Source organism: Canis lupus, chromosome 21 (genome assembly GCF_011100685.1).
Source record: "Canis lupus familiaris isolate Mischka breed German Shepherd chromosome 21, alternate assembly UU_Cfam_GSD_1.0, whole genome shotgun sequence".
Classification (NCBI taxonomy): domain Eukaryota; kingdom Metazoa; phylum Chordata; class Mammalia; order Carnivora; family Canidae; genus Canis; species Canis lupus.
The window spans coordinates 26,505,263-26,521,976 of record NC_049242.1 but is presented as its reverse complement, the minus strand read 5'-3'; the positions used below and the strand labels follow the sequence as shown (position 1 = coordinate 26,521,976).

The following is a 16,714-nucleotide window of genomic DNA, read 5'->3' as shown; positions in this document are numbered from 1 at the left end:
TCAACAAGTAATATGTTCTGATAAAAACAGCAAAGGCAGACAGCCCAGGTGGCTCAGCAGTTTAGCGCCGCCTTCAGCCCAGGCCATGATCCTGGAGACCCGAGTCCCATGTCAGGCTTCCCTGCATGGAGCCTGCTTCTCCCTCTGCCTGTGTCTCTGCCTCTCTCTCTCTCTCTCTCTCTCTCTCTCTCATGAATAAATAAACAAAATCTTTATTAAAAAAAAAAAAAAAAAAAAAAACAGGGCAGCCCGGGTGGCTCAGCGGTTTGGCGCTGCTTTCAGCCCAGGGCGTAATCCTGGAGACCCGGGATTGAGTCCCACATCGGGCTCCATGCATGGGGCCTGCTTGTGTCTCTGCCTCTCTCTCTCTCTCTCAAGAATAAATAAATAAAATCTTTAAAAATAAAAATAAAAATAAAAACAGCAAAGGCTTGGAACATAAATCCCAGAGGGATAGTTCTGATCCTGTTACTTTTTAGCTATGGGACCAAGAACACACATTTCTCAGCTACAAATCTGTCACTTTTTTAAGAAGGCCATAATAGTCAAAACAGTCTCACCTAATTTCAAAGTTGAGAATAAAATAAAATAGATTGGGGCACCTTGGTGGCTCAGTGGTTGAGCACCTGCTCAGGTCATGACCCCAGGGTTCAGTCCTGCATCAGGCTCCCTGGAGGGAGCCTGCTTCTCCCTTTGCCTATGTCTCTGCCTCTCTCTCTCTGTCTCTCATGAATAAATATATAAGACTTTTTAAAAATAAAAAAATTAATAAAAAAATAAAATAGATTGAAAAGAATAAACAGTTCTGAGCATAGATGAAGATATCAAGTGCCCTAGGTGAGCAACACCTCCAAAGGTTGAGGAAAAGCCCAGAACACATACCAAGACACATGAGATGGTTTGAAAGGAAGAGAGAAAATATGATCCATTCAAATAGGCCCTGATTCCACCTTTTCTAACAACTTTAACAGAAGTTTTAGGCTGGGCACAATAAAAACAGAGATAAAGTACAACCCCTCTTCCCTTCTTCTAAAGAGCTTACACTTGGGAGAGAGCAAACATATATACAATGTATTGTTATGTGTGTTACACTAGAAATTTATACAAAGTGTCCACGGGTAATAAAGAAAGCTCTGTATTTTTATTTTATTTTATTTTTATTTATTTATTTATTTTTAAAGACTTTACCTATTTTTCATGAAAGACAGAGAGCTAGAAAAGCAGAGTCACAGGCAGAGGGAAAAGCAGGCTCCATGCAGGGAGCCCGATGTGGGACTCGATCCTGGGTCTCCAGGATCACGCCCTGGGCCGAAGGCAGGCACTAAACCGCTGAGCCATCCAGGGATCCCCTGTATTTATTATTTTATGTCTTAAACTGTGCCCTGGACACATGGAATTCAATATATTATTCTTTAAATTCTGTTTGATATCTTAAATATTGTATTTTTTTATCAGATGTAAAAAAGAGAGAAAGAAAGAGAGAGAGAGAGAGAGAGAAGCGAGCAAGCAAGCTCTGTTGGAAGCCCAGACTTCTCTCCCTAGAAGTCTGACAGCCAGAGCTGCTGTTTCCTGGAGAATCATTTCCCACAAAGAGAAATGTACCACAGCATGCCCATGAAGTCATTAAGCAACGTATCTCAAAGTTACTCAGCAGGAAACGAGGGGCCCCTTAGTGCTCAAACACAAGTCTTATGGAGCCCTAGGAAACCATTTCCCTCAACAAGACCTCATCTCTTCCTCGCCAGAGAACAGGTATTCTTAACATGAAGGCCCCACATTCCTATGGGGCCCACGGAGAGAATTCAGAGGGGCCTGTGAATTTGGATGGGAAAGAAATTACATCTTTATTTCCAAAACTCTTTTACTGAAAGTTCACATTTCCTTCAATTATACTCATGGGCAACCAACCACAGTATTAGTAGCAGTATCTATGACTTTGTCACCAAAAGAAATGACAATTTCACATCACATTATACTGTTGCAGATATCTCAAAATATTATTTACATTCACCATTATTTCAAAATCATGGTAGTTCTTCAACCTGCCCCCCTAGATCACATGACTGCAATCTTCCTGTCTACAGGCTCTCATGCGAGATAGCCAGCCAAGTGTGAAGCAACTCTGCCCAGTTACTGTTAAGCCACCAAACAGTGAGACTCCACGTACTGGAGTTGGTGACAGAGGCATCTACAACACCCCGTTTCTGCCAGCCCTCCCCAAGTCAGACCATCACTCCTTCCTGGTTCTCTTCTGCTGCTACCCAGCTCCTCCTTCCAGGAAGCCCTCTTCAGCCACCTCAGCTCAGCCCAACCTACACACAGCTCTCTCCATCCTTAGCCTACACTGTCTACACTGCCTGGTTCTATGCTTCATTAAGCCTGTGCATTATGCTATATTTAATATTCTCTAAATATATATCCCCACCCCTACCCCCAGACTTAAGACTTTTTCAGTAGCCCTGAGTCTCTTCCATGGTGCAAAGCAAGTACTAAGCACTCTTTATGGACTTGTGGATGGAATAACCAAATAAGTCAGGGTCCTTGACTTGATTGTCTTCATCTAGTTCCACCAATAACCCACTGTGGAACTTCTATTTGATGCTTCTCTGGATGTCAGTTTCCTCATTTACAAAAATAAGTGGGTTGAACAAACTGATGTTTCCACCTCTTAACTTCTGAATTAGGCAACCACTTTTTATCTCCCAAGATCTGAGAAAAAATTATGGGGGAAACCGAAATGCCTCCCCCAGCTCTCCCAGGCAGTGTTAGTCACTTGCTCCTCTGGGCTTCCCACAGCCTTTCGTGTGTATATACAATATCTCTATCAGCATTTATCACAAAGTTGTAAGAGAGTGTATAAACCAAGGGCTGAGCTGGAGGCAGGGAGAAGAGTATGGCTGCCCGGGTTCAAATTCTAACTCTATTCCCTACTCACCATATAACCTTGGGCAAGCTACTTAACCTCTTCAATGATTCCATTTCCCCAAATATAAAACTGGGCTAATACTTAGCACACCGGATGACTGTAAGACTTAAATGAAATAAAATGTTTGGAATAGTGCCTGCCACACACTAAGCACTCACAAATGTTAGTTGCTATTACTGCTGCTGTTATTAATGTCTTACGAGGCACTGAGTTGCTCCTTCAGCTGGATCTCTGTCTTCCTCCCATTCTCCAAACAGCACTCTGTTTATGCTTTCTTCCACAGCACCATCACACAATAATGTATTTATTTATGTATTTATTTCAGATCTCCCCACTAGACTGTAAACTCCTTGAGGGCAGAGAACATGTATGTTTGGTTCATCCTTAAATTCCCACAACCAAACATACTGTGTGTGGCACAGAGCAAACACTCAAATATTTGTTGAATAAACAGCACATGAGCTGGCATTGTTTGAGGTTTGCTGAATAAATTAACCTAGCTAAGAGATGATTGTCAAAGCTGAGGTGTGGGTGGAGATGATGTCCTCACTACTCCAGGACTAGTGTGACCCTCTCTCAGCCCCAATATTAGCCTTGGCCAAGTCCCACCCACCTGCCTTTGGCCCCAGTCCAGTTCTGGGAGCTACCCTCAGCTAAAATTAGCATAGCCACCAAGATGGCCAGGCCATTTATAGCCTTGGAGGCAGCAGCAACTAGCTGGGTGGGCAGGCAGGGCTCTGGCCTCCCACTCCCATCAGGGGCTGATTGAGAAGCCAGCCTGCAGTGCACAAACTGCCTAGATGCCTGTCCTCCAGGGCCCTGTTCTGGGTATAGTGAGTCACCCCCATGGTTCCTGATCAGAGCCCTTAGCCTTCAGTATCTCCAACACTGTCAATCACAACCTGACTCACCTGGGATCCCCCACAAACATTCAGCAGAAAACCTTTTGAGTTTCTGGAAGCAATGAGCCCAGAGCGTATGGGAGGTTCGAAAGCATCAGTTCCAGGCCAGGTTGCAGTCCCCAGGGTAGCACTCTCAGACACTGATCTTTACTGAGAAAGTGACTTAGCAGAGCTGAGTGTGCAGGCATCATAGAGCCAGAAGGTGACAGGAATGGCCTCTCCACTGTCCACTGAGGAGGCCTCTTAGCAAAGCACCTGCCTTCACTGCAGGAACAGGACTTTAAGATGGACATATACATCTAAGGAGAGGAAAAAATAATAATAATAATTCTCTGGCCCCTGCAGAAGACTCTCCAGGGGAGAAAAAGACAGCTCTTTCCTTGGATCTCATCAGCTACAGTTATCAGGGCCTGCCTAAAAAAACTCATCAGGAAGAAAGTAACATTCTCTTGGCCCTGCCTAGCACTCCTTTAATAGGGCAGGGCCTGAAAAGATGGGAGAAATCTAAGTAAGACCTGCTGATAGGACAGCACACAGGAGCCAGTTTCTTCACCTATAAAAAAGGGAATCCTGGGACACTTGGGTGGCTCAGCAGTTGAGTGGCTGCCTGCAGCTCAGGGCATGATCCCAGAATTCTGGGGTGGAGTCCCACATCAGGCTCCCCACGGGGAGGGGAGCCTGCTTTTCGTCTGCCTAGGTCTCTGTCTCTCTCTGTGTCCCTCATGAATAAATAAAGAAAATCTTTTTTTAAAAGGGGGGCTGATCCTATGAGCCTTTTGCAGGAAAAATAGCTGTGTAATTGTAAGATATAAACTGTAAAAAACCTATAAGTTGACCAAGTATGCCAAATCTGATTAGAGAAAGGGCAAGTAAAACTCCTGTGTTCTAAGAATACACATGGACTGGAAGGACTACCAGAGTTCCCAGCTGCATAGAAAGCTTCTCCCCAAATCCTTTAGCAGAGCCCAGTCCATGAGCCACCTCTTTGCAAAAAAATGACTCCCTCTCTTTTTTTAAATTTTTTTATTTTTAATAAATTAATTTTTTATTGGTGTTCAATTTACCAACATACAGAATAACACCCAGTGCTCATCCCGTCAAGTGCCCCCCTCAGTGCCCGTCACCCACTCACCCCCACCCCCTGCCCTCCTCCCCTTCCACCACCCCTAGTTCATTTCCCAGAGTTAGGAGTCTTTATGTTCTGTCAAATGAGTTCCTTTCTGAGTCAAAGTCCCAGACAGGCCCAAGGAAACAACCTAGAACAACAGTGCTGGGGCCTCCAGGTTCCTGCAAACTATAATCATGCCCATCACCTATGGTCTCTCTCTGAGACTTCCCTCTCTGGTGTTCAGTATTATTATGACAACAGAAATTAATTTCTGAACCAAGAGGAATAAAAAACCAAACAAGAGGACTAAGTGATATAATCACCATGGCCAGCCCTATGAGATATGTTGTGGGGAAGGCTGTCCCCACAAGCTCAAGTCATGCGGTGGTTCTAAGGGATGTTGGAATATCTCTTACCTTAGGTTCCCGCATGCAGATGTGGACACACACACACACACACACACACATCTTGGGGTGAAAAAAGGACCTTTTATTAGTTATAAACAGGAATGTCATTAAGGCAGCAGAGATGCTACTGGAGTCTACTTCACTGTTAGATCTGCATCTGCCTACTAGTCTTTCCCTTCACAGCCCAATGAAACCCAAGCTTTGAGCTACATTTCAAGGGCCAAGGAAATATCATATGGAGAAACAAGATTACTATCCAAGAAGAACCTATCTTCAAAATAACAGCCTAGGTACTACACTTGTACAAAGGGCAGCCCTACTTAGAACTCAGCCCTCGGGTACCTGGAATCACACCTGGGCCAATCAAGTTAAAAGAGGGGGGTTTTCCGAGAACAGTCAACCATCAAAGCCAGCATCTGGATCCATCCATGAAACTTCCCAGCCTTGGGAAGTTATATTTTAACTTATAATATAGGGGAATATAAGTTCCCTTTTCCTCCTTGTATCAATGGGTATCCACTGAGCAGTCCCCTCAGAAAGAACTCAGCTATAAACTCTCCCTAACCTACAGCCCAATGCTTTGAATAGATCACAGTGACAGGGTGGTAGAAATGGGGAAAGAAAACTGAATTCCTTCTAAGCCTTCTGTAAAACAACTGAACTTTAAAAGTACTTTTTTCTTTTGCATTCTGCAACAGAACTCCAGAGCTCCTGATATCTCACAAGGCTCCAGGAGTGCATAAGGAAAAACAGGACAGATCAAAAAATATCATAGAATTCCTACCCTCATCAGTCAGAAGAAATGGAATAAATCAACAAGTGGTCCCAGAAATTACACCATCCCCATGATTCGAAAAAAGCCATTTAACTCCCTGGTGATAGATAGTATTCGATCTAAAGAACTGCCTCGATATTTCAAAGGGGATAGCTAAAAGACAGCAGATTACCTAAGGGAAGGGACGGACTAAGTTTCCCACGCCTGTTGGAACAGAAAGGCACACCTCAACACCAAGCCATAGGACAAGAGTTGGCCCAGCCCTGACTTTCCCTGCCCAACCCAAGTGGCCTCAACCTCCCCTGTGCCGCCAAGTGCTGAAACCCGCCAAAGAGCAATAGACTTATCATCTGCCTAGGCCATTCTTCCAGACAGGTAGTCCTGAGAAGGGGTCCCCACTCGCTGATCTGAAAGGCCAAGGTGCCCCCAAAAGCCAACCCCTTCTCACTGCTAGCAAAAGACATCCTGGGGAGAGAGGAGGAAAGTTGTTGGAGAGGGCCAGAGACATCAGCCATGACTCCTGAACAGAAAGAACTCCTTGGACTCCGGAGGGCAGGCAGCGCCATGTGCGGGTCCTCCATCGACCGCACACGTAGTGCCCACCCAGGCACCTAGGTTCCGAGGTCAACTCTCCCAGCCCAGCCCAGCCCAGCCCAGCCCAGCCCGTGGCAAGGCCTTACCCGCTGCAGTGGACTCCTCAGAAGTAGCCCCTGAGCCAGCTCCTGTCGCCTTCTCGCTGTGGCTATGGCTGAAGCTCTGGCCGTGATGCAGGAGGAGCCCCCAGAGGAGCCACAGGGCAACACGGGCGCACACATCCATGACTCCAGGTCTCAGTCAACATGCGCCTGATGTGGACACCTCGGGATCCCAGGGCAAACCCGGGAGCCCAGAAGTGTAGCCGACAGTCCTGGAACCCCAGGCAAGATGCCCTCGAGGCGCCGCAGCTGTCCAGCCACCCGCCGGCCTGCCTCCTCCGACAGCCAAAGGTCAAGCGCTCCAAGTTTGGGCGCGGGAGGAGGGCGGGAGCCTCGGGTCCAACAGCGGGTCCGCGGGAGCTGCGGCGGCCTGAGCGCCGAGTCTGCTCCAGCCGCTTCCGGAGAGTTTGGACACGGCGGCCGCGGGCCGCTGTCAGCTCCGCAGCGGGCTACACCTCTGCGGGAGGAGCGGGCGGGCGGGATCTCCCGGGTACCGGGGCGGGGGAGGGAGGGCAGAGAGGGGAAGAGGGGGGCACCTGGCCTCGCCCCGCCGAGGAGCCGCCGGCAGCACAGGCTCGGGGAGCGCGTGCGACTCGCAGGTCCCCGCGGGCGCGGGCGCGGGCGGCTCCGGGATCCCAGGCCTCCTAGGCCGAGGTCAGCGCCCCCGCCCGGCCCCGTGCCCAGGCGCTCGGCGGTGCCCAGGTTCAGCAGGCGGACGCGCACTGGCCAGGCCCGGGACAGCGGCTCCGCGGCAGGCGGGCGGCGGGGGGCGGGGGGCGGCGCGGGGCGGCGCGGGGCGGGCCCGGGGCGGGCGGGGGCGTGCTCTCCTGCAGGCCCGCCCCGCGCCGCCCGGCCCCCGGCGAAGCCCGGCCAGCCCCAGCGCCCGGCTCCTCCCGGAATAACCTGTTGGAGGCGGCCGCCGCACGCCCCCGGCCCTGGCCCGCACGGGTCTCCGACAGGACCCCGCTCCGCGCCAAGGGTCGGGGCTCGGCCGCCCCTCCGCCCACGGGAGCCTCTCCCGCTCTCCCCGCCCGCCGGTGGGCGGGCCCCGGACACGCAGTTGCTCAGGTAACCCAGGCCTGCGGCGACGGCGGCAGGAACTGCCCCGCCCGGACCTCCGGGCCTCGGCGCGGCTCCACTCGCCTCAGCTCTAGGGCCGGCTTGGGCACAGGCCCCCGGCACAACGACCGCAGCCCCGGGCTGCGGGAAGCCACCGCCGCCGGGCCGGGCTGGGCCGGGCTGGGCCGGGCTGGGCCGGGCTGGGCCGGGCTGGGCCGGGCTGGGCCGGGCTGGGCCGGGCTGGGCCGGGCTGGGCCGGGGGCGCGCTCCCAGCCCCCCACTCCCGGCCGGCTCTCAGGCTCCGCCCTCCCGCCGCGCCGCGCAGCCAATCAGCTTCCTCCTCGCTGCAGTTTCGGAACCTGCGCGCTTAGGCACCCGTGCGCAGCGGCCCCTGGCGGGCAAATCTGGGTGCTGCAGGCGGGACTCGCGCTCCTGGGAGGCCCTGCCCCTTTGCAGAGGGGTTGGGGAGTGAAGCTAGGATCCGCCCCGAGGCAACCCTTTAGGGACTGCAAGTGTTTAGGGAGGAAATGATGCCAGAAAACAAAATGAAACGTCCAAAACACTATAGTTAAAATTGCCCCACACACCACTGAAGTCGGCTAAAGGACTCCATCTGCCTTCCTGACCGCCCCCTCCGCCTCATTCAAGGGAAGTCGGATGCCCTCCCTTTAACTGTCACAGCTCATTTTCCTACCTGCCCCTCAAATCCCCTCCCCTTTGAGGTTTTTGTGGGTAGGGCCTTGGCTGGTTCCTCTCGGCCTCTCTCCCAGCTCTCACTGTCGCTTGGAGGAGGTGTTAGCGACTTAGAATGAGTGCCCCAATGAAGAGAGAGCCGCGCCTAGGCCTCCTTCAACAGAGCCTGCATTTCCTGTTCTCTCTCGAGTATGCTGTCAGCAGATCTTTACTAAAACCTGCTCTGTGCCCTACCCTGTCCTTGGCATGGGAGGTAGGGGAAGGAATTAGGCCCAGTCTCTCCTCTGGCTGACAGTGCTAAGCTAGCTAGCTACCTGTTCTGAGAGAGCCCTCTGAAGACCAGCAACAGGGATTTGCCCAACAGCTGCCTGGCTTAAGGGCTAGGCTGTTGATATAAAAATACACTCCTCACGTCATCTACTACCACTCTCTCCCCTCTCAAACTCCAGTCACACTGCCTTTTAAGTTCCTCAAACACACTGAAACTTCACCACCACCACCCCGCCTTTGCACCTGCTGTTGCTTCTGCCTGAAACACTCTCCCCTCTACCTCCAGCTCCTCATATAGCTGCCCTTTCCTTCTTCCAGATACAGTTCAAGGTCTCCTCCTCAGAAACTCGCATTTCTGACCAGTGCCTCCAGTCCAGAATTGGACCATACAAAGGTCTAGCTCCCTCCACCTCGTAAGATTGAGTACTCAGAGGCCAGGGGGATGTGCCTTATTCATCTCTGAGAAAGGAGGATCCAGCCATGAGCCCTGCACATAGTACATGCTCAGTAAAAGCTGGTGAACATAAGTTAATTCACTCGACCACTAAAATATTTACTGAATAACGACTCTGTGCTGGGAAATTGGCCAAAAGAGAAGACAAGCCCCTGACCTAGGTTCTACTACACCTATCTCTTAGTCAGGGACCCTAGGCTCAAATGGCAAAGTCCGCAGATAGATAATACAATTGAGAGGAATAGGTGGGTAATAGGGAGTGGTGGGGACTGTGGCACACTGAAGAGCAGGCAGGAAGGTGGACTCCTTATTCCCAGATCATCTTTATTTTTTTTTAGAGATTTTATTTATTTGAAAGAAAGAGAGAGAATGAGTGGGGGGAGGGGCAGCGGGGGGGGGGGGGAGAGAAGTAGACTCCCTGCTGAACAGGAAGCCTGATGCGAGGCTCTATCCCAGAACCCAAAGATCATGACCTAAGCTGAAGGCAGCTGTTCAACCAACTGAACCACCCAGGCACCCCCCCGGATCATCTGTAAAAGAAAGTGGAAAGCTGGAGTTTCATATGACATAGCCCTTTTTTTAGTACTAGCAATTAATTTTTATTTTTTATTTTTTAAAGACTTTATTTATTTATTCATAGAGACACACACACACAGAGAGAGAGAGAGAGAGAGGCAGAAGACAGAGAGAACAGGCACTATGCAGAGAGCCTGACATGGGACTTGATCCAGGGTCTCCAGGATCAGCCCTGGGCTGCAGGCGGCGCTAAACCGCTGCGCCACCGGGACTGCCCTAGCAATTAATTTTTAAAGGTAAAAAGCCCTGTATGGACCACATACACACATTTACAGTATAAATTAATCACTCAGACTGCTAGTTTGTCACTTCTGCCTAAGCCAACTTGCCTGTTCACTTATCTAAGAGAACACACAAGAAAAAAGGAAAGTAAAACATGTTTAACTTCCTTTAAACTCGACTGCATTATTTCTCTTAGCTACCACATGATTTTAGGGGTAGTGTGAGTACATAACCCATTTGATACAAAAAGCCTCATCTTGAAGGCAGGAAGTGAGGGCCTGTTACCAATTCACACCAAGAATTTGAACTGTTGGAGCATGTTGCATTTCCTGTGAGGCTGAAATGGTGACTGGGAACTAAAAATAGAATTAGCATATGGGGCATCTGGCTGGCTCACTCAGTAGAAAATGCAACTCTTGATCTTAGGGTCCTGAGTTCAAGCCCTACATTGGGCGTGGGGCCTGTTCAATTTTTTAGAGAAAGAAGGAAGGAAGGAAGGAAGGAATTAGCATATGATCCAGCAATTTCACTTCTGGATATATATACTCAAAAAAATTGAAAGCAGGATTTCAGAGAGATATTTGTACACCCATGTTCACAGCAGCACTATTCACAATAGCCAAAAGGTAGAGTCTGAGTGGACAAAGGAATAAATACAATGTGGTATATACCTACAGTGGAATATTATTCAGCCTTAACGAGGAAGGAAATTCTACATACTACAATATGGATGAGCCCTGAGGACATTATGCTAAGTTAGATAAGCTGCTCACAAAAAACAAATGCTGTATGATTCTACATACGTGAGGTATCTAAAGTAGTGAAATGCAGAGAGACAGAGAGTAGGAGAGTGGTTGCCCAGAGAGGGTAGAAAATTGTTTAACAGATATACTTTAAGTTTTCCAAGATTAGTTGCAAAACAATGTGAATATACCAAACATGACTGAACTGTACACTTAAAAATGATGAAGAAGAGAGGATCACTGAGTGGCTCAGCGGTTTAGTGCCGCCTTTGGCCCAGGGCGTGATCCTGGATACCTAGGATCGATTCCCACATCAGGCTCCTTGAATGGAGCCTACTTCTCACTCTGCCCGTGTCTCTGCCTCTCTCTCTCTCTGTGCCTCTCATGAATAAATACATAAAATCTTAAAAAAAAAATGATGAAGAAGATAAACCTTAGGTTAGGTGTATTTTACCACAATTAAAAACAAAAATAAAAACAAATGGTAAAAAAAAAAAAAAAAAAATGGTATCTGGGAACCAAAGCCACGGCCTACATAACAGGAGGAACATTTTGGTTTCCTCTCTCTGCCTCCCAAATAATGATGTAACATCAGAAAAGCCAGTTCCTGGGGCACCTGGGTGGTTCAGTGGGTTAAGTGCCTGCCATTGGCTTCAGTCATGATCCCAGGATCCTGAGATCAAGACCCACATTGGGCTCCCTGATGAGCAGGGGAACCTGCTTCTCCCTCTCTCTGCCTCTCCCCTCCACTCATGTACATGCTATTTCTCTTTCAAATAAACAAATAAAATCATTTTAAAAACAAGCCAATTCTCTTTTGTGGTTGTTTTTTTAAGATTTTATTTACTTATTCCTGAGAGAGGCAGAGAAAGAGGCAGAGACAGGAGAAATAGGCTCCATGCAAGGAGCCTGATATGGGACTTGATCCCGGAACCCGGGATCACGCCTTGAGCCTAAGGCAGACGCTCAACCGCTGAGCCACCCAAGTGTCCCCCAGTTCTCCTCTTGATCTTAGTCTCCCCAATTATAGGATTTATAAGTACCAGATTATTATTTCAGTTTGGCTTTAATATTTTACAAAACAAGAAAATCCTGAGACCTCATGGATCTTCCTGGATCTGAAGCTGTGACTCTCACTTCAGTAGCTCCTATGTTGGGTCTTAATGTGAGCTGTAGCCTCTGTAAGAACCCCTCCTCACATTATGAGTCTCAGAGGAAACAAAGATTTTTTTCTCATCTGTCTTTTTTAAACCTACACACCAAGCCCTTACCATATACCAGGTGTATCACCCTTGAATTGCTCTTAGGGCCTTTCTCCTGATATTCTGGTTGGTTAAATCAAAATTTTTTTTTCAAAAATTTTTTAAGATTTTTTTTTTTTTTTTTTTTTATGATAGGCACACAGTGAGAGAGAGAGAGAAGCAGAGACATAGGCAGAGGGAGAAGCAGGCTCCATGCACCGGGAGCCCGACATGGGATTCGATCCCGGGTCTCCAGGATCATGCCCTGGGCCAAAGGCAGGCGCTAAACTGCTGCGTCACCCAGGGATCCCAAGATTTTATTTATTTATTCATGAGAGACACAGAGAGTGAGGCAGAGACATAGGCAGAGGGAGAAGCAGTCTCCATGCAGGGAGCCCGGTGTGGGACTCAATCCCAGGACTCCAGGATCACGTCCTAGGCTGAAGGCAGGCACTAAACTGCTGAGCTACCCAGGAGTTAAATAAAATTAGATTAACAATTCTCTTGCTTCTCTTCCACTCTTTGCAAGAGCTTTCACATCAAACATCTCTCTCCTTCACAAGAGCTCTACTAGATAAGACAGAAGCTATACTCATTATAGATAAACTAAGGCTGATGCTACCACATCAAGCTCTTCCCTTTGGAATTTTCTCTCTATCCTTCAAGTCTCAGCTGCAGTGAAAGAAAAGCATCCATGCCTTACCAATGGTGACAGCATAGCATGAAAAAAGTTGTGGTTGGCATAAAATAAAATAAAATATAAAATACCCAGCTCAAAAGCTACTCCTTCCTTCCTTCACCACCTTGCCTGACTTGCCTAACTTGCACTGTGCTTCAGTCCTCTGCTATACCTTAGAGTACTTTTATAACTGGATTATGATTATCTTATAAGTATCTGTCTTCCCCATTAGCTTCTGCATTCATCAGGGACTGAATTTCATTCATCTTCATGCTCTCTCTGGCTAGTACAAAGCTGGTACTCGATAAAAGAACGTGAATGATGTGTGCTCTCTATGAACTGGCTGTCATGTTTCTAGCTTTCATTCCTCCCTACCACAGGGCTTCTGGTTACCAGTAGCTTTCATTCGGAAAGTGACAGTATCTTCAGTAGAAGTGCAATAAGGAGTCCTAAATCTGCTCCCAAAAGTTTAGTTTAAAATCCGAGTTTGGGCTCTGTTAGCAGTGGCGCCCCCTGGTGTTCAAAAATGGAAATTACAGCTATCCCTGAGAAAGGGCCCTAGGTCTGGCTGGGTAGGAATGAGGAGAGAGATTTTGATTGGCTTTTAGCAATTCTTCCATGCTAGTTTCACAAAGAAAATCACCTGCTTTTCCAAAATCAGGTGTAGGATCTTAGTACGGAGGTTCATTTATTGATTTGGCATATACCAAGCACCTGTTCATAACAACCCAGTTCCTATTCGTGAAGAGTTTGGTTTTTAGGGGAAATCTGTATATGAATAGTAATTAGCAGTTGTTGTATAATGTCTTGATAGGAATTGGTGAGGGAGCACAGAGGATTAGCAAGTAACTCCCTAAAGCAATCAGAGAAAAAAAAATAAAGCAATCAGAGGATGTGCAGAGGCACACACTTGTGGGGAGTGGGAGGGGTTCTGGAATTAGATTGCCTAGATTCACATCCTGGTACTGTTGGTGACTGCTTAAACTGAATTGCTTCTGGAAAATGCCAGCGCCAAAGAGGGAGGAATTCCCAGGGGGGATTATTCCAAATGATGTGGGTAACACTCAGTTTGGAGAACCTCAAAGATTCAAAGCTGCCCTGCCTGGGAGGATTGACTCTCCTAGGAGATAGGGCAAGCCCCTTCCCCTTCCTCCCCTCATTAGTTAGTTCCTCAGAGGGAATCAGGAACAATGGATCAGAGGACGCAACTCTAGAACTCTGTTGCGTTTGTCACTTCCCCTGTTTGTTCTTTTTGCTATCTCCTGTCTTGCTCATCATCTTCCCATGTCACAAAATAGGACATCAGGCTTGTCTTTGGGGGTAGCAATGAAGAAGAGCAATGAAGGGGAGGGGCAGGCTGAGAGAGGGAGCACCAGGGAATCAAGAGGAGCCCCATCAGAGACAAAGGAAAACTCAGGTTTAGGGTTAGTCTGAAGAGGCTGAGACTGGGACTGAACAGAAAGAAGACCCTTGTGAGCCACTGGTGAGCTATAGGAGATGGTGTTTATGCACACCAGGCTAGGAAGACCTCTTTGGAAGACAGGAGGGCAGAGGTGAAATCATTTCAAGGCTTTTTTTTTTTTCCTCCTCCTTTCTGTCTCTGCCCTGCTCTTTTAGGGGCACCAAGTCATGGGCATATGAGAAATTAATGTTGTTGTACCCTAGGCAATCGGCTAGGGCATTCTATTTGCATTCTCTCATTTAATCCTCACAGTCCCACAAAGCCCGTAGTATTATCATTCCCATTTTAAAATGGAACTACATAGCTCCGCTCTGTGATCTTACAGCACATAATCACCTGTTTAAGATCTATCTCCCTTGCTAGTTACATCAGAATAGGGACTTATCTATGTTTTCACTGCTGCGTCATTGGCATGTGACATTATGCCTAGTCCAGAGGTTTTCAATAAATACGGGTTCAGGGAATGAATGAAAGTTCATGTGACTTGCCAAAGGCCACGATGAAAGTGGCACAAATGGGATTTGAATCCTGGACTGTCTGACTTCAGAACCTGTCTGATCTCTCTGTTTTACCCCCCAAAAGTACTTTCATATTTTGTCTCACTTCTAAAGGTCCCAGGGGGTGTTCTTGCTTCTCAGCTGCTTGTAAGCACAGACATACACCACCTACCAAGAGCTCACCTATTCAGAGAAAGTGAGCGAGAGAGTAGGAAGAAGAAACAGCCCTTTGGGTCCTGAGACCTCTTCCTACACTTTTCAGCTAAGCATCTTCCTCCTCTAAGAGGCCTTTGCAGACAGTCCCATCCCACTGCCTGTCTCCCACTCTTCTGTTCTTATTGGCCCATCCTATATCTGGCTCTAAGTCACCCGGCCTCTCGTGGTTCTACACATATCAATGCTTTATTATGGCAATTTTATTCCACAGATGACTCTGAAGACAAATGGATGCTTAGGCCTGCCTGTGCTAGGTCCAGTGGATGAACACAAGGATGAATCAGACACAACCTCAAAGAACTTATAGTCAGTGGGGGAGACAGATACAATTAACTAGAGCACAAAGCAAGATGACCTAAATGGTTTTAAAGAATATGCTATATACATAAACCTTAATTGCCTAATTATTATTCTAAAGAGTGTATCATAGAAAGTCAGAGCTCAAAGGTATTATCTGATTTAACCCTTGTTTTCCAGTGAAGGAGTCTGAAACCCAGATAAGAGTGAGGCCTGGGTAGTTTCAGTAGCCAGTCTGGCTGAGCCAAGACTAGACTTCAGGTCCTCTGAAGCACAGCGCAGGGCTCTTTCTTCCTCCTCTGGTATCTTCACATGTAGCAGGCCCATATCCCACCAGACTATGAAATCCTCGAGGCCAAGTCAGGTTCTCCCACCTAAGCAAGCTGAACTGAGGCCATGCATGCCCAAGACCAAGAGCTTTGGAAATTCAGTCTGACTCCATGCTGCCAATCCAGCATTTTGGTCTACTGTGTATAATGTGCACCCTACTCTTACTCTCCTACTCTACTCTTAGTCTTGTGCAGAGTAAAATCCCAAAGTTGATTTTTAAATTTTTTTTGCAAGAAACTTTTTAAAAATAAGCTCTTGGGGCACCTACGTGGCTCAGTCTGTTGAGCCTCTAACTCTTGGCTGGAGCTGTGATCTCAGGTGATGAGATCAGCCTGTGTAGGGGGCTCTATGCTCAGCACAGAGTCTGCTTAGGATTGTCTCTTCCTCTCCCTTTGTTCCTCCCCCTCGTGCACTCTCTCTCTCAAACAAATAAATAAGTCTTAAAAACAAAAAAAAAAAAGTTCTTTATCCAGAATAGCAGTATATAAATCAGATAAAAGCAAAATCACTCTGGTTGAAGGGAAGGGAGGCCAGAGCCCCACTATTTTCCTCCCTTCAAATCCTGGGAGGGGAACTCTAGGAACTCAGCTCAAAAACCTTTGTTCTGAGACATAATTTTTAATGGCTTCTAGAAGCTGCTTTAGTATGTACTCCTCCACTGAACCCTGTCTTTTATGGAAACGCACAATGCTTTCTTCATCATCAAACGCCAAGCACCAGCCAGCCAGGTGTTCCTAGTAGGGTATAGAGGGGCATCAGATTTTCCTTTTGTCTTTCCTGCTCTCCTCTTCTCCACAGAGAGGAGTTTGTCCCAAGTGCTATGGGGAGGGAGGACAGAGACCCAAACTCCACGTAGGAGGATCAGGACAAGCTTACCCAGAAAGCTCATAGAGAATGAATTCACCTACTCAGTCATCTACCAGCTTGACTCTGACAGAGGCTCTATTTTGTTGTCCTATACCATACCCTCTAGCCATGTGTACTGTTGAGCACTTGAAATATGTCTAGTCAAAATTCAGATGTAGTGTGAGTATAAAACACATAGCAGATTTCAAAGCCTTAGTACAAAAAAAGAATGTAAAATACCCTATTCATTTGTATAGTGAATAATTTTATAGTGGTTACATGTTGAATGATCCCATTTTAGATATAGTGGGCTAAG

General features: G+C 47.6%; 1 protein-coding gene across 4 annotated transcripts in view; it reads right to left on the bottom strand.

Moving 5' to 3' along the window:
- The window catches only part of STIM1 (stromal interaction molecule 1), a 198,676-nt gene extending 191,366 nt beyond the window's left edge, over positions 1–7,310 (bottom strand). Inside the window, exon 1 of one of the 4 annotated variants that reach the window (XM_038568832.1) lies at positions 6,799–7,310. In XM_038568832.1, the coding sequence (XP_038424760.1) occupies positions 6,799–6,937 (139 nt within the window). In that variant the 5' untranslated portion in view covers positions 6,938–7,310. The remainder of the gene's footprint in view (positions 1–6,798) is intronic. The other 3 variants (XM_038568833.1, XM_038568828.1, XM_038568830.1) reach the window with 3 other exon arrangements.
- Positions 7,311–16,714: the final 9,404 nt, after the last annotated feature.